The sequence below is a fragment of the Mirounga leonina genome, unplaced genomic scaffold, assembly GCF_011800145.1.
Source record: "Mirounga leonina isolate KUSES-001 unplaced genomic scaffold, KU_Mleo_1.0 Mir_366, whole genome shotgun sequence".
Taxonomy (NCBI): domain Eukaryota; kingdom Metazoa; phylum Chordata; class Mammalia; order Carnivora; family Phocidae; genus Mirounga; species Mirounga leonina.
Genome location: NW_023270709.1, coordinates 26,484,397 through 26,507,237, shown reverse-complemented (window position 1 = coordinate 26,507,237; position 22,841 = coordinate 26,484,397). Strand labels below are relative to the sequence as shown.

At 39.7% G+C, this 22,841-nt stretch overlaps 1 protein-coding gene across 1 annotated transcript in view; it reads left to right on the top strand.

Moving 5' to 3' along the window:
• Positions 1-14,936, top strand: part of LOC118027292 (sodium-dependent phosphate transport protein 1-like) — a 34,691-nt gene extending 19,755 nt beyond the window's left edge. The window contains exons 11-12 of the mRNA XM_035030498.1: positions 7,249-7,339; positions 14,799-14,936. Of these exons, the coding sequence (XP_034886389.1) occupies positions 7,249-7,339; positions 14,799-14,936 (229 nt within the window). The remainder of the gene's footprint in view (positions 1-7,248; positions 7,340-14,798) is intronic.
• The last annotated feature ends 7,905 nt before the right edge of the window (positions 14,937-22,841 follow it).

Below are 22,841 nucleotides of genomic sequence, written 5' to 3'. Positions count from 1 at the left end.
AAATTATAAATAGCTAGGATTTGTTGAGTATTTTTTATGTGCCTGGCATGCCCCAGTGTGAATGAGATATTACCCACATAGTATGGGTGAGGAAGCAAAAGACCAGGGAAAAGAATTCATGTAAATCACACAGTAATAAGCACTGAGGGCTCGCACCTATGTATGTCTGCTTCCACAGCTGGCTAGCTGTAGTCACTCCCTCAATAGGGCTATTTGCTAGCATCTTGTCAGTAGGCTATGAAATAATCTCAACCAGCAATGGCTTGAGTTTATAGGACTTGTCTGAGTCACATCATTCCAATGGACCCAAATTCCATGTCAGCCAGGTAACTTTGTAGAATCAGAGAGAATAAATATACTAATATACAAACTGGAAAAAATTCTTATCCCTTAAGGTGGTTCATCCTCAATCTTTAGGGCATATGTGTGTTATAGCTCAACCATATCAATTTGTATTGCTTCAACTATTGTTTATTAATGGAATGGAGACCAAACTTACTTAAGCAAAAATGTTCCTAATCATATACCTCCCTTGCTATTATAGAGAGTTCCCTTAGAGAATAAATTTCTAAATTGTCCTCTTAGGGAAATTTGGTCTTTGTTAGAACTAAAGAGTCAGTCAGGGGTTACATAGGTTGGAGCAGAACAAAGGTGGCAGGAAAAAAGGTCTGGAAGGAAAAAGAAACACACATGTGATTTTGTGAGAATATTGTTTGGGAAATAAGACTGAGTGAGACAGAGACCTAAGAATGGAGTGGCTGCCATCACTTTGGTGGGCAGCAAGAGTAGAAAAGCACAGAGAACTCTAAAGATGTTCTGTAATGCATTAAGAAGAACCTGTCATTGCCTTGACATTCTTAAATGGAGGCCCCAAAAAAGACTTTAATTGCTTTTCATTATTTTTGACTGGATTTGCATGGATTGTGCACCTTTGAATTTCCCTCCATGTGGGCCTGAAGTAGAGTTCAGACATCAGAATCTTATTTGGGCTCTACTAAATCATAGCATGCCAAAATATGAAATCAATAAAATTGAAAGTCTATTTTAATGGCTATTTAAATTTCCAAAATGCCTTTTAGTATGAGCTGTTGCTGCTGAAGGGTAAGCCAATTTAGAGATCACTGTGGTCCAGAAAAGTATCCTGCATTAGAACAACCTTTGTTTTCACTCCCTGTATCATGTACCTACCATTTGAGGACCAAATGGCACGAGGATTAGACGATAAAACGTTGTCACCTACTCTCAGAGCAGAAGAACTGCTCCATCCTATCGATGTGTAACGGTTTTCAGAGGAATTGTCAAGGCATTCAGGATTCTTGACACTGAGGATTCTGTTTATTTCTCTGACTACAGAGTGCAACACCTCTTTTGGTAAAAATAGATCAAATCCTTTCTCACAGCCACAGCATGCTAAAGACTTCTGAATCTGGGAGGAGAACATAGTCACTAAAGATGTCATAGTTACTGACTATATACTAGGATAAATATAAAGAAAACCACTCCTAGAATTGTTGTAGTAAAATTGCTAAAACTAGAAAGTCAGGGAGGGAGAAAGATCTCTTAAACACAGCCATATGCAAAAGCACATTGCTTTCAAAGAATAATAAGACTGGGAGCTGCCTTCTCAAGAGAAAAAAAAATGAAAGCTAGAAGCCAATCTCTAAAATGAAAAAAGTAAAATCACTGTTAATTAGAGGTCTATATCCAGCAAAAAGTTCCTTCAGGAATTAAGGTAATATAAAAATATTTTCAGGCAAATTGTGAGAATTCATCAGCAAAGACCTCCAATGAAAACTTCTTAAGTGGGAATTCTTTGGACAGAGGCAAAATAATCACAGATGAAGCATAGAAATATAGGAACAATAAAGAGAGATGGAGAGGAAAAAAGTAGAGTAAATCTAATAATTACTGAATTCACAAAAGGAAAACAATACCTCGTAGGGTACAAAATATATGTAAATTAAAATGTCTGACAATAAAAAGCACAAAAGATGAGAGGATATAAATGAAAATGTGTTCTCAGGTGCTTTCATTAATGGGAATTTATAAAAATATTAATTTATGTTAGACGAAAATAAGTCAAGAATATATGTTTTAATCTCTAGGGTAACAATTGAATGATAGTAAAAGTATAAAGGAGATGGTACTTTAAAAAACCAATGAAAAAGAAATCAGGAACGAAGTTTAAAAAGCATAAAATAGGTGGGAAAAAACAGAATGAGGATCATTTTAAGTCAAATGTATCAGAAAAACACAAAATATAAAAGGACTATATCTTCCAAATTTTGAGTTAATCTGGATGGAAATAAAAGCAATAACAAAATGTAACAGATTATAAGCAGAATAAAGGAAAACACATCAGCCAATGTAGACTTTAAGGCAGATGCATTACTAGAGATAAAGAATTTTTTAAGCATTACTTTAATTCACTAGAACATATAATTTTCTAAATTTCTCTGTACCTAACATTTTACAACCGTAAAGCAAAATTTGAGAAACCTGTTCAACTTCCACACAGGATTGGGCAGCTGTGGATGACTGACAGTCCAGCTGGGGTAAATTTGAAATAAAATGCCAAAAGTAGGGGTGCCTGGCTGTCTTAGTCAGTGGAGTATGTGACTCTTGATCTTAGGATTGTTCGAGATCAAGGTTTGAGCCCCATGTTGGATATAGAGATTACTTTAAAAATTTTAAAAATAAAATAAAATACCTAAAGTGTTCACTCAAAGGCATTAGACAGCAGCCGAGGCCTATAAGACTAGAGATACAAGAGGATAGCACCTCTGAGGTGAGCTGACAATTCCCTCCACTTTTTCCTTGGGGTCATTAGGCAAAAGGCTGCTAATCCAGGTTTGGCCCTGGGACAAGTCGGCTGCTATGTATAGAGAAATTAGTCAAGCGTTTGGGTTGCACGGGGCTGGAGTGACAACATTGAAAATTAAGGGAACTTAAACATAAAGTCAGTTTCTTTGAGATATTTGTTGAGTTCTGAAGTTCAGTGGGGCAAGTGGCAAAAAAAAAAAAAAATCTAAGCCAAAACCATGAGAAGCATGGCAGAATTTGCCATACATTCTATACTAAGGAGACGAGATCTACCAAGGCCTGGTGGGACCTGGCTGGATATACCGAGCTCTCCATTTAACAACATGGAGGGCAACACCTAAGGAACTGCGGGGGGTACCGAGGGGAGGGTAGGTACTACAGGTTTGGGTCTTATCAAAATTGAAACCTAGCCTCATCTCAGTTCATTTGCTAATTAAAGTGATCCACTCCCTCCCTTCCAAGTCTATCTATTAGAGAAAAGGGTGAATTTTCTCTTACAAAGCATAACATTTTCTTGGAGTCCCTATAGCTCTTATTAAAAATGTCCAGCATTTAATAAAAGTTACTAGGCATGACAAGGGATAGGGCCATGGGATCAATAACCACAAAATGCATTAGAAATAGTCCTACAACCGATACAGATACTAAAGTTATCAGGCAAGAAGAATTTTGAAATATCTATGATTAGTATACCCAAGAAACCAGGGGAAAAACTGAAGAAACAAGAAGAAAAGATAAAGAATTTGACCAGTATTGGAATCTATAAAAACAATCAAATGGAAATTCTAGAACTGAAAAAATAAAATGCCTGAAATTGAGATCTTAATGGATAGGTTTAATGACAAATTAGCCACAAGAGAAAATAAGATTGGTAAATAGGGAGACATATCACAAGAAACATCTAAATTGAAATATACAGGAAAAAAAATAAAGGAGCATAACAGAAATGTGGAATGAAGTAAAAAGGCTAACAAATTTGTACCTGAATCTCAGAAGGAAAAGAGAGCTAAAACGTGACATAAGCAATATTTTAAGAGAGAACAGGCCCAAATAATCCAAAAGTAACGAAAGACAGTAAACCACACATGCACAAAGCTCTGTGAATTTCAAACATGATGAAATGTAAATTATATATATAGTAAGAATGCCAAAAGCCAAAGACAAAGAAAAAAATCTTAAAAGGAACTAGAGCAAAAAGGCATGTCACTTTCAAGTGGGAATAATAAGCCTGACATCTGACTTTCCAACAGAAACCATGAAAACCAGAAGATAATGATACAATCTCTATAACATACTAAAAGATAAATAAATGTCAACCTAGAATTTTATGTCTAATGAAAATATTCTTAGAAAATCAAAGCAAAATAATGTTTTCAGACAAACAGAGAAACTGTCACCAGTGGATCTTCACTAAAAGAAATACTAAAAGAAAACGTTTTGGTAAAAAGAAATCCCTATTGAAATCTGAATATGTTAGAAAGACTGAGGAGCAATTAGGGAGGGTAAGTATGTGTGTAATTACAGAGACTATTGATCTGTAAAAACAACAGAAAGTAACTTATGAGTTGAAATGCATATCAAAACAGATTGCATTAAGAAATTAAAATACAGGATGAAATAATTCAAAGAGCAGGAGGGAAATAAACAGAAATGTCAAAATATTAAAATCTTAAAAATTCTCTAAGCTCTGGCATAGAGAAAATAGTAAAATTCATAATAAACAAGTAAAAAGTACATGTCATATTATCTTCAATGCTTGAAAAGAACAGTTGAAATAAAGTCACAGAAGGAAAAATAAAATAAAACGGATGAATCTAGAAGAAAAAGTGGAATATAAGAGAGGAAGTCAAAAATAGTGAACAGATAAAGATAATCAGAAGTATATCAGTAATTACATTAGCTTAATATAGAAGAAATACCCAAGTAACTATCAAGATTGTTGAAGTCAAAAATAAAGGAAATGCAGCTCTATGCTGCAAATAAAAGACACACATTAAACATTAGGATATAGCAAGGATGCAATTAAAGAATACAAAGAAGTATTCCAAGCAAATATTAACCAAGAGAAACCTGAAATAACTATGTTAGTATCAGAAAAAAATGGAACACTACTAGAAATAGAAGGTGTTAGTTCATAATGGTGAAGAGAAAATTATCAGAATTCTATCTCTGTTTGAATCCAATAATACAGCTTTAATTTATAATCATTATGAATTGAGAGAACTCAAAGAACTAGACAAATTTACAATGAAGGAAGAAATTTTCATAACCTCTTTCAATAGCTTGGACTAAAACAGAGGTAGACAAAAAAATCAGTAAGGATATGGATGACTAGAACAACAACAAAAATTAACAGAGTTGACATGATTGACATATGTGGAAAATCACACTGCACACAACAAGGAGAGGATTCAAGTTATTTTCAGTTGCCTATGGGACAGTTATTGAAATTGGTGATATTCTGGGTCATAAAGCAAGCTGCAATTGATTTAAAATGCTTGAAATCATTCAGAATATTTTCTTTGATCACAGTGAATTAAGGTTGCCATCTAAAGCAAAAGATACATAACCCCCATTGCTTTGAGAGTAATGTTTAAGTCAAAGAAATCACAATTGGAATTAGAAAATACTTTAAATCATAACGAAGTAGGACATTTCAAAGCATGTGGGATGCTTTTAAAATCATGCCCAGAGAGGGACACCTGGGTGGCTCAGTCGGTTAAGTGTCTGCCTTCGGCTCAGGTCGTGATCCCAGAGTCCTGGGATCAGGTCTCACATCAGGCTCCCTGCTCAGCAGGAAGCCTGCTTCTCCCTCTCCTGCTCCCTCTGCTTGTGCTCTCTCTCTCTGACAAATAAATAAAAATATTTTTTTTTAAAAATCATGCCCAGAGAGAAATGTATAGCTTTAAACATGTATATTGAAAAACAGGTAAGTCTTAAAATCAATAATCATGTTTCTTATCTCAAGTAGCTAGAAAAGCAGCAAATTAACCCCCCCAAAATTATGAAGATTAGGACAAAAACATTATACATAAAATCAACAATGTCAAAAGTTGGTTCTCTGGAAGTTAATGAAAGTAATGAAAAAATGAAGGTTGATTAAGAAAAAGAGAAAAATTATCAATGTCAGTAATGAAAAAGCATGCATTATGGTAAGTTTAGAATATAAAAGAGAAATAACAGAATATTATGAACAACTTTATGCCTGTAAATCTGACAATTTAGATGAAACTGAAAAGTCCCTCAACACACTCACACACACACAGAGTCATCAAATATAATTTTTAATATTTTTATGGGGAGAGGTGCTCATGAAGGCAAATGTGAAAAGGCTCACAAATGGCTTATGTAGCTCTCTCCCCACAAAAGCCCTAGGGGTGGTATTGCTAAAATGAAAAGGGGAACTATAAATTCTGGGGACAACTGGTGATGTCTGCCCCGATCTGCACCTATCATTGCTAATACCCATAAATGTTCTTCTTTATACATTAGAACACACTCTCCTGCTCCCCCTAAAAATCAAATCAAATTTCCACCCAGTGACTGCATACGGTTCAACATGCAGGGACTTTTGGTCTGTATGTGATGCCTCTCTGATTAAGGGACAGAGAAACTAATAGACAAACCATATACTCCCTCGCATATTCAACAGGTGAAGGCAGAATAGGAATAAAATAGACCTAGGGAAATAAAACGAACAGAACAAAACAAACAGAAAACCCTCGCTCTCATAAAAGGGAAGAAAAGGAAACACAGGACCTTTAATGGTGAAATCTTTTGAAAAGGAAAGGCAAAGACTCCCCGCCCTGGAGAGACCTAATTTCTTGGTAAGACACTGGCTCTGCTCTCCAAAAGGCACTTCCTTGTTCTCTTTGGCTGCTGGATCTGACCCCTCCTCTATTGATCACTCTCCGTGACTTCCTTGCCTTCTGCTGAGCTGGGTTTGGGTACCCAGGACTGGCCAAGCACAGCTGCTTGGCAGCTAAGCTTCTCGCTTCCTCATCCAAGTATTGGGAGCAATCACTGGGCCAGTAGCTCTTGGACCATGGGAAGAGACCAGGTGAATGGAGTCCTTCACTTTTGTATTAACCCCAAACCGGTTCCTATCACCAATAAACATCACCTTCTGAATTTCTCAACTGGATTCATAGATTTCCTAATCCTGCTGGCTTTCATTCCACTAGGCTCTCTCTCAATCTTGGAATCGTTTTTACTGTTAAAGCCAACTTTTCTGGTTTTGTACTGCCGCTGTAAAGTTACTTCTACCCACATAGTTTTTCAACATTTTAATGGAATTTGAGAAGGAGGAATGAAAAATTCAGGAAATCAACAGTTATCACTCTTAAGCCTCATTTCGTTAGGTTGTCTTTTCCTGCAGCATTTGTCTGACTTTACATCTGTGTCCTGCCGTTCTTTTTCGCATAGTTATTACGGATTTCTTAAAGGAGTTACAGCTGTAATTGGGATGATAGGAGGACTCATTTCTTCTACTCTGTGTGGAGTAATCCTTAATCAGGTAAGAAGCCTTCAGACATGGGTGGTTACTTTTCTAATATTACTTATACAGAGAAAGGCGGCAATATATATACAAACAATTGTAGACCTGACATCAGCAGGAGGTGAGCAATGAGATATTGGCTCACATTAAACTTGGTCAGATCAGGCATCCCTCCAAATCTACAGATAATGTAATTTCTTTCTCATTGGATGTCAAGTAGTTGTGCTGGGAACAGTTTAGTCACTGGTCTTGGGAACAGAAATAGACCTCTGTGATTTTTAACAATGAGTGTGTGGCTTGATCCAAACAGGAATTTTGGCTGGGTGAATGGTAATATAAGTAACAAGATACGGTTTTGTTAGAAAAGGAATGAAAAATCAGGAGCAAACAGAATTAGTGATCAAAAGAAACCCTTCTCTAAAGGTCAACTTGTGTTTCGACAAGTGCTGTGGACAAGGTTACCTGAAATCCTTCTCTTAAGAACACTAAAATGCCCTATCAAATTTATTTATTTATTTATTTATTTTTTTTTTTTTTTTAAGATTTTATTTATTTCTTTGAGACAGAGAGAATGAGAGAGACAGAGAGCACATGAGAGGGGGGAGGGTCAGAGGGAGAAGCAGCCTCCCCGCCGAGCAGGGAGCCCGATGCGGGACTCGATCCTGGGACTCCAGGATCATGACCTGAGCCGAAGGCAGTCGCTTAACCAACTGAGCCACCCAGGCGCCCATGCCCTATCAAATTTAAACAATCATTTTCAATGCATACCTGATCTTGAAAAAGATGTAAGAGGAAATTTCAGAGATGAAAAACAGAGGAAGAGCTTGATCCCAGAGAGGTCAATGTCTGCTGAAGCCCTGGAATGCCTTGGTACGTGACCCTTGCTGGATGATCTGTCACTTCGGCTGTGATGAACAAATCAAGAATAAGACATAATATCCCCAAACCACTCATAAAACAAACAAAAAAAGTCAGATTGGAAACGCTTGCATAAATCTGTAATCACAAATCACAAATCACAAAGCACTACACCCTCACACATAGTGCCATGTAGCTTACACGTAAACTTGGTTTATTTGGAGGAAAAGCTACGAGCTGAGAAGTAGCAGTATACAGGCAATTCCTCCACATGTTCCTTATCCCACGACTTGGGCCAAGGAGAGATGGTCTGCATTCACCATGGCCAAATTTCCCAAAGAAGAGAGCCGACTACCATCATGTTCTATGTACTTATGGTATCAGAAAGGCAGGAAAAATCACTGTAACCATGGAATCTCCCTGGACAGAAAAGTGGATAAAAAAGCAGGATTCCAGGAGACCAGGCTGATTTCTCCCTGAGTGTAGAGCCCACTCAGCCTGTTCTTCCATTTCACTCACTCGGATATGCCGAGCGGACTTCCAAACGTTGTTAAGGTGAGCTAACTTCTCTGCGGACTTTCACAAGGTGGGAGGAAATGTGCCTCCAGAACGGTCCAAAGTTGTCTCTGCCCAGTAAGGAAATTTGTCTGTCTCAGCCTCAGCTTCAAAGGGAGAGGAAAAACTGAATAAAGACTCTTCTGGACATCTGGAACAATGAACCAATTTTCCCAACAGTTTGAGGCCCAAATTCAAACTCTATTTATTTCAAATGCCATAAGCCAAGCATTGAATTTTGAGTAGTCCAAAGATGCCTAGTAGAAGCAAGTAAGGTTTTTCTGGAGAAACTCACCCTAAATTCATGCTCTAGGATTTTCTCATGCGTAAAGGTTTAGTGAGAACAATTTTACAATCAATCAAAAATCACCAAACACGTGAAGAAATAAGGTATATACAGGTATATACAATGTAAATGCAGAATTAAAAAACCTTGGAATCAGATCCTCAGAGATATTGGAAATCTATGCATATGTTTAAAGAGGCAAAAGAGAGGATCAAAAATATATGTAAGAAGCATAAGATTTGATAGAGAACTAAATCTAACCTCTGGTAATTAAAAATAGAAAAATTGAAATAAAAAATTTTAGATGAAATACAGCTAACACGAGAATTAGTGAAGTTTTGGATTCCACTAATAAGAGTAAGTAATTTGGGCCAATTCTCTTAGTAAAAGCAATTTAAAAGGTTGGAAAAATATGAAGAGTCTTCTTTGAAGCTTCAGAGAAGCAGAGAGATGGAAAACTTTAACAGGAAAGATCTGGGAGAAGCCAGGAACTGAAAGAATTAGGCAAAGGACTACGGGGTATTTTCCACTGGGCTGAGGAAAGCAAATTTTTTGGCTGTTTTTGAGAGTCTGCCAAGGGTGAGGACCCCGATAAATTAACTCTTGTTTTAGTCTGAGACCTTCCAAGAGTTGCACGGAAGGAGTAAGAGTGAACAGAAATAAATCAGTCCTCACACAGTCTGCTTGAGTCATCTGGGCAGAACAGAACATATCCAATCTTACTTTAAAGGGGTTTGGACTTACCGTGTCCCAGAGGAGTCAGCAGGAAGCAAACAAAAACAGTGCTTTTGGGGAGAGGCATCACCAACCTGACTGTCACCAGAAATAGTTTTTTTAAGAGCAATCTCCTGCACACAACAGAAGATAATCAGGCACATGATGGAGACACAGCAAAATGGGGGGAAACCAGAACAAAGAGCAAATAGCAGTGGCAGGAGAAAGGGACCCCAAAGACAAGTCAGACTGGTCCCACCGGCTCGAGTACAGTGCACCGGGAAGGATAAGTGAAGCTTGATATTTTCCGTAGGAGGCTCAAACTATAGGAAGTCACATAGAATATGTGAGAAAAAAAGGACTAAAATTGAAGTTTAAAAACAAATTTGATAGACATGCCAGCACTGCTAAGAACCCCAAATCCCAACAGCAAAAACTACGGAGGTCTTTCTTTCTCAACTGGTAGATCCTTGTCGAGTCAGCAGGTCGGGTAACTGGGGAGAGCCGGTCCTCTAAGCACCCCAGTCACCGAGGCAGAGCAGAGGGTGCAGTGAGGGGCAGTGGCTCTTTACCCTTCTGCTCCAGGTCATGGTCCAAAGCAATCACGGCTAACCTTGACTTCAGGGGGGCTGTGGAGCGCCATGAAGGAGGACCAAAAATGTCACATCGGTTCACTCCTCCAGCCACCAAACATTCAGTTCACTCTCCCCAGGGCTGGTGGAATGATTTCACTTCCTCCGTAAGGACCCGGGGTCCCACCTCGTTATGGCATCAAGTTCAAAGTGCAGACTGTGTCCTGTCTTCGCTGGGGTGATCATGCACAACAGCCCTCCACATCAGGGGCACCGTACTCCATCATGCTGTTTACTGCGGTGGCCCCGCCATCCATTAGCCATCATAAACACTTCCTTTCAGAAAAGGAAGATCGGGATGCAGACGGTAGCTATAGGTTTACAGTAAGGCCAGCACCCTGCTAGGCGGACACTTTGAGACTACCTCTCGGGGTGCGCTTGAGTGTTCTTTGATCAGGTCCTGAAGTGACTGAATGTAGGGACCGGGGGGCTTTTGGAGTGGTCTGCCTTGATTAGTGTGCTCTGTGTGGAGTAAGGTGAGTGAATCAAATATTTCATGACGAGAATGGTGAACTAGGAGCTAATTATTGCAGCTAATTATTGCAGCTACTTATTGCAACAATAATTTTTTCTGGGGACACCTGGGTGGCTCAGTCGGTGAAGCGTCTGCCTTTGACTCAGGTCATGATCCCAGTGTCCTGGGATCGTGAGCCCCTCATCGGCCTCCCTGCTCAGCGGGGAGTCTGCTTCTCCCTCTACCCCTCACCCTGCTTGTGTGCTCTCTCTCTCTCTGCCAAATAAATAAATAAAATCTTTTAAAAACATGATTAAAAAATAATTTTTTTTTCTGGTTATTCTCTTGGCAGTTTCCCACTTGCATGAAGTTAAATGTATTCATGCAAGTTATTTTGGCCAATGAGAGGAAGTTATATGTGTTAATTCTGAAGAGAAGTTTAAGAGGCAGGAGGTCATTCTCTTCTTGACATAGCAACTGGTAACGAGAATGGCGACTGCATCTCTACCATCCAGGATCTGGGGATGAGGAGATGTAGAGCCCAGCTCCTAGCTAACCTGCTGTGCACCCTAGTGTAACCACAAAGCCAAACCATTAAGAGATACAAAGATAGCTATAGTGAAAGATTTTAATACACCACTTGTAATTGTTGCAGCAAGGAGAAAAAAATCTGTAAAAATATAAAAGAGTTGAGCAACACAATTAACATACTTGGCCTAATTGACATTCATGGAACGCCCCACTCAGCAACCCCAGAATCCTCATTCCTTTCAAGGTATCCTAGAACATTTGTAAAAATTGACTACATACTGTGCTATTATGTAAATTCCAGCAATTGTAACAGGACTGTAATTACACAAAATGTGTCCTCCAATCACAATTAAATTATTATAGAAATCAAAGACAGAATAGTAAAGCAGAAAAATCCACACATATTTTGAAAATAAGAAGTAACATTTTAGATCGTCACTTGCCTATACTGACAAGTTCAGTAATGTGGCTCAGTTCTTCCACTGGGGATAGATGGTAAATTAGATTTCAAAGGATCGATATTCTATAGAAAACCAAAGTGCAATAACATCATAACTAATACCAATAGGATTTCTAAAAAGAGCACATATATTTACAAACTGAACAACATAATAGAAAATAATTATTAGGTTTAAAAGAACATCAAAAAGTGAATTCAGCAACACTTAAAACTGAATGACAGGGTAATTGTTACATGTGGAAATATATTGGACATTTAGGGTAATTTATAACTTGACCTAATCTATAGAAGAAAACACAAGAAAGCCAACCAAAAATAAATAAGCTAATAAGCATTCAACTCCAGAACTTGGGGAAAACAACAACATAGCAACCCCAAAGAATAAGAACGATTAAAACAATAACATAAAATAAATAAATTCTACAGTTAATAAAACAGTAGAGAAGACACACAAAATTTAAAATTGGTAATCTGAAAAGATTAATCAGATAGACAATCTTTCTGGAGCAGGATACAAGAGACAAGATTCAACTGTTGGAAATACCAATTGAGAAGGAGAAATTTTTTTGGAGACGTTGTAGATTAAAAGCTAAGAACAGAAAGAACAACTCTATGCTAAAAATTTGGGAAAACTGGATAAACAAATATATTCAGATTCCTAAAAATATATACAGTGTGTATTCAAATCTCAACTCTGCTACTCATAAGCTATGCGACCTGGAAACATTTCTTATACTATAAGTCCTGGTGTCTCGAGCTATAAATGGCCAAAATGACAGAGAAACCTCATGGAGTTTAGGGGCTTACCAAATCAGATCATGCATGCAAGTACCAGACGCTCATGTATTCAACCCATAATAGCTATTAATATCATTATTTGCATACCCTTTTAAATGCTATCTTAATTGTGCAGCATTCCGAAAAGGTTAGCAAACCCAATTGGTCAATAAAAGTAAGTTACAGGTATATACAATGTAAATGCAGAAGAACAAAATAACATTATGTACAGAGAACAGACTGTCCTGCGGAGGGGGAATCAAAGTTAGATATTATATTGTATAAATATCTAAAGCACAGTATCAACCAATATTACAAAGTACTCATGGGGGAAAAACACTGAAAATTGTGCAAACCCCATATGAAGAGAACTGCACACGTATTAAAGCAACATCAGTGAAACTATATGAAGAAGGAGGCAGATCAAGTTTTTATGTTGGACTTCAGGTCCAAATCACAATGAATTCTATCAACTTAAAATTATTGAAAACTTTATTATTTGTCATTAAATTTCTGGGCACATCTTGGTCCTTTTCTTGACTTTCTGTTTGCCAATGACCTGTTAAGCTTGGCATGTTTTAATTAGAGAAATGGCTGTAATTAAATATATTTAATGTCTTATCTGAAGGAAACATACTGTTTTATTTTTTCAATGTCTACTCTTAATTATATTTTGTTTTACTAATTTTAGTTTTCTTTTTGAGAGAAAGAGAGAGCAAGTAGGAGTGCAGAGAGGCAGAGAGAGAGGGAGAGAATCTTAAGTAAGCTCCACACCCAGCATGGAGCCATTTGTGGGGCTCGATTTCACAACCCTGAGATCATGACCTGAGCAGATATCAAGAGTCAGACGCTTAACTGACTGAGCCACCCAGGCACCTCCTCTCTTAATTGTATTTTAAATAAAACTGACGATGATTTGTTCCAAAAAAGTACATTCTGTATAATAAAGTTTCATTTCAAACCAGAGGAGATGGCTTTATTTTTTTAAAAAACATAGTGGGAAGCCCACTTGTAGAAAAATACGATTATACTCTGTTCTCATATCTGACCCCAAAATTAATTCTAGATGATTAAAGATGTAAGTGAAGAAAGGAAACAATAAAGATACTAAAGTAAATTAGGCCTTAATAATTATATAAACTTTGGGTTGGACATCCTTCAAAAGTATTGTACCAGACACCTAAACCCAATCACGATGCATTATAGAGAACTACGTAAAATTTAATCTCGGCTGATAAAAAAGGTAAAAAGCAAAATGGTAAAACAAGTCTCAAACATAATTAAAATTCAAGGTCATCTTTGAATATAGATGCAAAAATGAACTAAATCACCAGTGCATAGAATCCACCAGCATATTAAAATATATGCCTACAACACCATGATTAATTAAGGCATTTTCTATGAAAGTAGAAGTGGCTCCGTATTACAAAATCTATTAATGAAACTGATCATATGGGTAGACTTAAGAGAAAATGCGTTATAAATAAGGAAAGTATTTGATAAATTTTATTCAAAAGCATCGATGGATATGTAATTAACTACCAAGATACTCAGATTTGTAGTAGCAAAGAGTGAAAAACAACTTAAATATAGAGAAATAAGGGATGTTTTATAAATTTTATAAATCTAAACTCTGGATTACTAATCAGTCAGGAAAGGTTATGATACAGTCAAATATTTCTTGATATGCAAGCATGTTTATATTTCTAATAAAAAAAACCTGTTTTTTTATCAGTATCACTGTCTTAAGCAGTATGTACATCATAATGTTATTTTTATACATGAAAAATTATATGTACATAGACATAATCAAAAAGTAGAAAGATAGAGGGCACCTGGGTGGCTCAGTCGGTTAAGCATCTGATTCTTGATTTCAGCTCAGGTCATGATGTCAAGGTCCTGGAATCGAGTCCCACGTTGGGCTCTGAGCTCAGTGAGGAGTCTGCTTGTCCCTCTCTCTCTGCTCCTCCCCCCACTCGCATGCTCTCTCCCTCTAAATAAATAAATTGAATTTTTTAAAAAATAGAAAGATAAATAGTAATTATCTTTGTAGAGTGAAATTATAATTTTTTTGCTCCTTATGAGTGTGTTTTTCCATGTCTATTAAGTGACCTGTGTTGAATCTATACTAATTTTAATATTATATTGGAAGTGTTACAAAGTACCTCAAGCCCACTAATTTATAATCACTTTGCACTATAATCCCTCAGGATCCAGAATCCGCCTGGTTTAAAATTTTCTTCCTCATGGCAGTCATTAATGTGATATGCCTACTTTTCTGTCTCATCTTTGGAAAAGCAGAAATTCAGGACTGGGCTAAAGATAGACAAGAACACACACGCCTCTGAAGGTAAGAAGTGATCAGCTTGAGGTCAGATTTTGAAATTGGGAGTACAGGAGAGGGTGGTGTTGAGGGTGACAGGGTGCTAAGACGGGGACAAGTTCAAGTTTTAGACTAGAATGGGACCACGTCAAGTCTAAAACTCTGGTGTCCTGATGGACATTCAGCCCAGAGGAGGTGCTGCTCTGGGATTCTGGGGAGAGAGTGGGGCCAGGACATAGACATTTGGGAGCCTGGGCCTCTCTAACATTAAGGGTGAGGAAGACAAGGGGAGGCTTTTGAGGGGATGGGAAGGGCCCTCAATGGAGCAGGAAGAACAGCGGAAGAATGAGTTCTCTCAGAACAGAAGTAAAAAAGGTGGGCATTAGCACCCTCAGCAAATGCTACCAAGGGATCAAACTGCATGAGGTCTGAGAATTTACCCATGGATTTGACCCTGATGAGAATGAATGATGGAGACAAAGGGTCCATTAAAGGTCTTTCTTCTTGAAACTCTGTCAGTGGTAAATAAAGACTAGACATGTCTCTTTATAGGATTATTTCAGCTAATACATAAATAAGAATTGATATTTATAGAATATCCTCAGTTTGCAAACTCCAGTGAATGAAGGGATCCAGGTTTTGTGCATCAACAGCTGTTAACATCACAAAGAGAGATTTCTCATATTGTGTACATCCTGATGAAAGAACACGCCCCCTCCAAGGTCTTGCTACGAACACCAACTGGGCACCATCAAGCCTGTAGAGACAGCTGCTATTTTGTAAGAAATACAGAGACTACAGAATGCAGAATGCATTGAACTAAATCCTAAGGACACGGGGCACCTGGGTGGCTCAGTTGGTTAAGCATCTGCCTTCAGCTCAGGAAATGATCTCAAGTTCTTTGTGTGTGTCCTTGTTCTAGATTCTCTGGAATAGAGTTTCACCTTTAAATTCTACCTTTCTGAGTCATTTCACTTAATCTGTGTTTCTTACAAATATTTCACCCACTCTGAGCGCTGCCTCCTTTGCAGAGAGGAGTTTAACCCAACAGCATTTGTTACCCTTACAAATAGACTGCATTTTTTGTCATTTGATTTTCTATCCCCTTAAAACGATGCCCTCCCTATCTTCGTGGTCCTCCCACGCCTGCCACCTGGCCTGGACCTAGTAACTCAGGTTTATGGTATATTTTAAATGCTGGTTGTGCTTCCACGCTCTGATGAAATCTTTGAAAATGTGTCCATTTTTCACTAGCATGCAATATTTGGCTGCCTTCTTTTCCCTTCGAAAATATCTCACACACTGGACCTTCCTAGTAACTTTTCTCCTGCTGGGACCCAGTCCCCCTGAGCTTGTAATTCCCCACACACACCACGGGTGCAATTTCCCGTGTCCTGTTTACCTTGGTGGCCTTCCATCTTCCATCAGGCTGGAGCCCGAGGGAGGGCTGGGAGCTTGAAATCTGCCTTGCACACCCCAGCCCAGATGACAGCCGGCGTGGGGACCCCAGCCCAAGGAGCAGGGTCACTCCGGAGGCGTCTCCCTTGGCCCTGCTCTCTGTTCGGCTGTGCTGAGAGGAGAATGCAAGGCTCTTTGGACAACCTGCATCTTCAGCAGCTTGCAGCATCCCCGGTGTTTTCCGGGCACAGGCTGAGACGTTGTTGCAAAGCTGGTCAATCTCAACCTTGCATCTTGATTGAAGAAACTGGGGCAGGGGCGGGGGATCGGAAAGGGCTGAATCATAGTCATGTGTCTCCCCTCGGGCCCAGAGCCTGTGTGGCCCAAAGGGCCTGGGCCCCAGAATTGCACGCATCTGTGGCATACCCCGGCCCCGCAGCCCCCGCCTGGACACAGGTCCCTCTCCCGCTCCCCCTCAGGAAGGAGCAGAGCTCACAGGCAGGCGGCTGTGAGTTGACTCCAGCGTCACCTTTTCTTTGGGTCCTCCTTGTTTCGAACTTAGCAAATAGCCCTTGTAGGCTCTGGCTTGAGGTAGTTCCCTCGTTTTCCTCATTTTCTGTATCTGTTTAGTTGCCTTTTTTAGGGGTGGGGAATTCGAACCGTGGGGAGACAGCATAGGACTGTAGATACTACCAGTCCTGCGGGTAAGCCTTATCAGTGAGGGGCTCCAGGAGTCTGCCTAACAAAAACCTTGGCTCAAGGGTTTGTCCCTGAAAAGGTATAGTTATGTGGGCCTCGAATCTTTTAAATTTTGGCATGTTATGTTTTGAGGATATACATGGATTTCATTGAACCAGTAGATTGAGGTGGATGTACTGGGGTCTGTAAAGAGAAATAGAATGCCCAGTTCTGCAGCTGTCTCTGAAGCTGGGGCCAGAAAGAAGCCACAGGCGGGACAGAAGAGGTTCCCCTCGTGGGGGCACCCGTGGGTGGACTCGGTTCTGTGGCTTCTCCCTCTGACACTATCAGCCCCCTGGCCAGTCGGCCAGTGGGATACCAAGGACTTTGGGCAGAGCTTAATCTCCTGCAAGCTTTCCGTTTTTAATTTTTATTTATTTATTATCATTATTTTTTAAATTTTCAATTCCAGTAGAGTTAGCACAAGGTTATATTAGTTTCAGGTGTACAATATGGTGATTGCAGACTTCAGTGCTCCTGCAAGCTTTGCAAATGGGCTGTGTCAGCCAATTAGGGCAGCCCCAGCCTTGCCACCATCAAGGAGTCGTGAGCTCACAGGGGGGGGAAGGAGGGAAAGAAGAGTTCCTGGAAATTCGTGCTTTCCTTATGGCCTTACTTCATCTACAGAAGTTTAGTGAAGAGCTGAAGTAGGGATCTGGATTTGTTTCCCAAGCCAGTGAGTTTTAACGACATCTTTTTTTTTTTTTTTTTTGAATACTTCACATTTGTTCTTCTGGTTTAAAATACCAACTTTTGGTAAAATAAACTTCTGTATATTTATAGGTGTTTCTGGGCTTACTATATAGTTTAATATCTGTTGGTACTGGGACCTGTCATGTAATATATTGATGGGTCTAAATTTTTAATGTAATGTAAATATCGGGCCAATCAAACATTTTTCGTTTGTATTTTTGAAGATGATATTGTGTAATATCAGCTGTTTATTCTCCCAGGAAAATTTATAATCACTGGGCCATTTTAATAAAGACAACTGCAGTATTTAAATTGCACCAAATTAAAATTTAATTGCATTAGATTGCACGAAATCTATTTGGGAGAAACTAAGAACATAGTAAGACCCCCCCTCATGACGAATGTGGGTTCAGTTTTTCTTGAGTCCAGTGCTGCAATTTGCTTCCTGTATTTAGCATACATTCCTTAACAAAATTTAATTTATATTTCCTGAATGTGATTTTCATTTATTGTAATTTCTCACACATTTGGGCTGAGATATAAGGAAGGTACTGTTTGAATATGTTTATTTTTTAACTGAAAAACTTACCTGTGGCTAAGTTATCTTGTTAGGATGGTTTGGGAGTTGATTCTCTGGTTTCTAGGTAGATAATCACATCATTTGCAAATAATAATAATAATTTTCTTTCCTCCCTTTTGATATTTTATCTTTTTTTTCCCCTTCTTGAATCATGGCCCTTAGAATTTCCAGAACTTAAATAATGGGTTAATGTTAGTATTCCTCTATTCTTTATGCTTTTAAATGCATACACTCTAGTTTTATTCTTTTTTTTTTTAAGATTTTATGTATTTATTTGAGAGAGAGAGTGAGCATGAGCAGGAGGGCCAGAGGGAGAGAGAGAAGCAGGCTCCACACTGAGCAGGGAGCCCACCGTGGGGCTGGATCCCAGGTCCCTGAGATCATTACCTGAGCCAAAGGCAGACGCTTAACTGACTGAGCCACCCAGGTGCCCCCTCTAGTTTTACTCTAATAAGTTGGTTGTTTATTTTTATTTATATAATTTTTTATTGAAGAATAATTGACATACAATGTTGTATTAGTTTTAGGTATAAGACATATGATTCAAAAAAAAACGTAGTGACTTGATAATATATTTACATTACAAAATGGTCACTGCAATAAGTCTAGTTACCATCTGTCACCATTCAAAGTCGTTACAATATTATTGACTGTATTCCCTGTGTGGTACATTACATTCCTGTGTCTTATTTATTTTATAACTGGAAGATCATACTCTGAACCTCTGAATTCCATTTACTTGTTTGTCCATCCCTCCACCCTCCTTCCCTCTGGCAATCATCACTTGTTCTCCGTATCTCTGAATCAGCTTCGGCTTGTGTTGTTGGTTGGCTTGTTTTGTTTTTCAGATTCCACAAATATGTGAAATCATTTGGTGTTTGTCTTTCTCAGCCTGACTTGTTTCATTTAGCATCTTAGCTCCGTCCCCGTTGTTGCAAATGACAAGATTGCATTCTTTTTTATAACTGAGTAGTATTCGGTTGTATAAATATGCCATACCTTCTTTATCCTTTTGTCTATCAATGGACATTTGGGCTGCTTCCATATCTTGGCTGTTATAAATAATGCTGCAAAAACATAAGGGTGCATGTGTTTATTGAATTAGTGTTTTCATTTTCTTCAGATAAATACCTCAAAGTAGAATTGCTGGATTCTATGATAGTTCTACTTTTATTACTTTTTCATTATTTTTTTGGTTTTTTGTTTAAGTAGGATCCATATCCAGCATGGAGCCTGGCATGGGGCCTGAACTTAGGACCCTGAGATCAAGACCCGAGCTGAGATCAAGAGTCAGACGCCCAACCAACTGAGCCACCCAGGCACCCCTATGATAGTTCTGTTTTTAATTTTTTGAGGGACCGCTGTACTGTTTTCCATAGAGGCTGCACCAATTTGCAATCCCACCAACAGTGCATGAGGCTTTTTTTCCATCCACATTCTTGTCAACGCCTGTTGTTTCTTATCTTTTTGATCATAGCCATTCTGACACTTATGAAGTGATACCTCATTGTAGTTTTGTTTTGCATTTCCCTGATGATCGGTGATGTTGAACATCTTTTCATGTGTCTGTTGGCCATCTGGATGTCTTCTTTGGAGAAATGTCTATTCAGGTCCTCTGCCTGTTTTTTAATTGGATTGTTAGTTTTTTAAAAACACATTGAGTTGTAGGAGTTCTTCATGCATTTTGGGTGTTAACTTCTTATCAGATCTGTCGTTTGCGAATATCTTCTCCTATTCAGTAGGTTGCCTTTTTTGTTTTGTTGATGGTTTTCTGCACTATGCAAAAGCTTTTTAATGTGATGTCGTCCCATTTGTTTATTTTTGCTTTTGTTTCCCTTGCCTGAGGAGACAGATCAAAAAAAATATCGCTAAGAGCGATGTCAGAGAGCTTATTGCCTATGTTTTTTTTCTAGGAATTTTATGGTTTCAGATCTTACATTTAAGTCTTGAATCTATTTTGAATAAATTTGCATATGGGATAAGAAAGTGATCCGGTTTCGTTGTTTTGCATTTAGCTGCCCAGTTTTCCCAGCACCATTTATTGAAGTGACCGTCTTTTCCCCATTGTATGTTCTTCCCTGCTTTCATGCCCATGCTCTGACACCCTACCCCGGGGCACCCCTCCTGGACCATGGAAACCCTCCTCATCTCTCTTGGGTGCTGACATCCTACCCTAAGACCCAAGATAAACAAAGCTAGATGCTATTGAAAGTGGTAAGGCCAGATTTTAATCAGTAATATACTGTTGCAAAAGGGAAACGAGTCTAGAGAGATCCGAACTCAAATTTTTATTCATACAGCGGTGAGGGGCATTTTAAAGGGAGGACAAGGGAATGGGGAGAGGGGAGAAGTGGGGGCTCAGGAGAGTCAGAAAGGTGAAGAATTACAGAACGCAGGAAGGGGGCTGGCCCATGTGAAGCTCTCCTGGGTTGGCTGACTGGTCCTTATGGACGTTAGCCCTCCCACCCGTCTCAGCTCCAGACCTTGTGTCAGGCTCTCAGACAACAGAGACACTGTCCACACCGTGGTCAGGTTTCAGCACGTATGTCACACGTCCCGGCCTCACTCCTAATCCCTCCCTGCTGGGCCGCCCTGGACGAATCTGTTAGGCGGAGGAAAGATAAGTCTAGGGCACTTGCCCTTTCTGGATTTTGTAACCAGGTGAAGCTGGGTTTCAGTCCGGTCTCCCAGTGGGCACAGGCTCTAGCAGTTTGTTCTTTGAAAGGACGGGGGATGCTTCTGAGCAAGACCAGAGCGTATGCGGGCACAAAGGGAAGTCTTCATTTCACAAAATAGGCATTTGCTGAAGTACAAAAACTGTGCCTTGTTACTGCTGTAGATAAAATGTATTCTTATTAATAAGGGAGGGCAGCAATATCAAACTGCTTGAGCGGCAAACCCCAAGATGTGCAATGTTTCAGGACACCACACAGATAGAGAGCAAGTGATGACAGTCTCATCCTGTGTGCCTGGACCTAGCACGATGTTGGAATCGTTCACCAGTCACATTTATTTTTATGTCGGGAGGAGAGCAGAGTAGCAGATGCCTAGGATAAGCTGTCATTGGGACAAGGAAGACAGCTTGAGAAAAAAAGACTTGGCCAGACTAGTCCCTTGAACTGTTTTTAAAGCTTTCCTGTGTCCGCAGGATACAAGGACTCACCAGTGACATTTGTGTGCACTTTTTTCTTTCTCTACAAAACTTAGTGTAAAGCAGAACACTGAGAGAACCTGGGACTGACCTCCTCACTGAAGGGAAGAGGGACCAGCCTGGGAGCTGGGACTGAGGGGCAGTCAGCGGCCCAAGGAAGAAGATGGCCAGTCCCCACCCTACACCCCGCGTGCATCTCTTTTGTGCCATATATTGTTTGGACCAGGTAGCAGGTCTGAATTTTAAATGTAGGTTTGTTGGTCTCCACTCCACATTCTTTGCTTTATAAATGATGGCTACCTTAACCAATAAACAAACGCAAGAAAATAAATGTTATCCTAAGATTTTCTGAAAGAACTTTTCCCCTGTTTTCAGCTTTCACTCCTCTGTGTTGCAGATGTGTGGATCAGTGGAAAATCTGAGAAGGTCTCTGTACTTTAAAGGAGCCCATTTTGGGGGAAACTGTACGAGTCAGGGCCAAGGGGAAATCAAACTTGTTTCCAGAAGCAACTAAAAGTGACAGATGAGGAAAAAACAGAAGAGTCCACTGAAAGAAAGGAGAGAAATACATGCCCACAGGGGTGGTCCAGAAACAAGTACGAGCCACTGCCCTGATGGGCAAACCCCGTGATCCTGGCTGCTGAGAGCCTGGGGTTGGCTGTGTAATTGCCAGAGATGGGGAAAGGAGAGATCCAGTCTCTCAGTCTCAACACCAGATGGGATAAGGAAGGGGATTTGTAGGTTTAGATAATTCTATGCTCTGAGAAACAAAGGAAATTAAAGAAGAATTGGGTCCTTTACCTTCTCAGCCATTTCTTCCCTAACTGGTCTCACACACCACCACAGGCCATTCCACGCATTGAGGTGCACGGTGATTGAACGCCCACCCACTCACCCACACCCGTACGTACTGACTCTGTACGAGACGCGGTGGTTGTGTGTTAAAGACATTACAAAGCAATTTGTGCCATGGTTCCTGCACTTCCGGAGTCTACAGTCAGAGGGGGTGGAGGGAAGTGTCGTAAATGAACCAGGGTGGAGGCGGGTGCGTGGAGGGAGGAACTAGGGGAGGCGTTGGAGGTGCCCTGAGGGCAGGACGTGGTCTTGAGCCAGCTGTGAAAGGGCAGGAGTGGCCCCCACGCATCTCCAGTCATCCACCCACCCGGGCTTCGGGCCCACGGTCCTCCCTTACCCTCAGCCTCCTCGGGAACCTGCACTCGTGTGTGTTCTTTAGCAGAGTCCATTTTTTTCCTTCCGACTAGATTCTTCCCGCAGGTTTGAGTCATGCTTGCTTCAAGCTCCTTTCTTGATCCGCTCCTTATTGAAACACATGCCTCCCTTCTCTCTCTGAGCACCCTATTCTCTTGGCT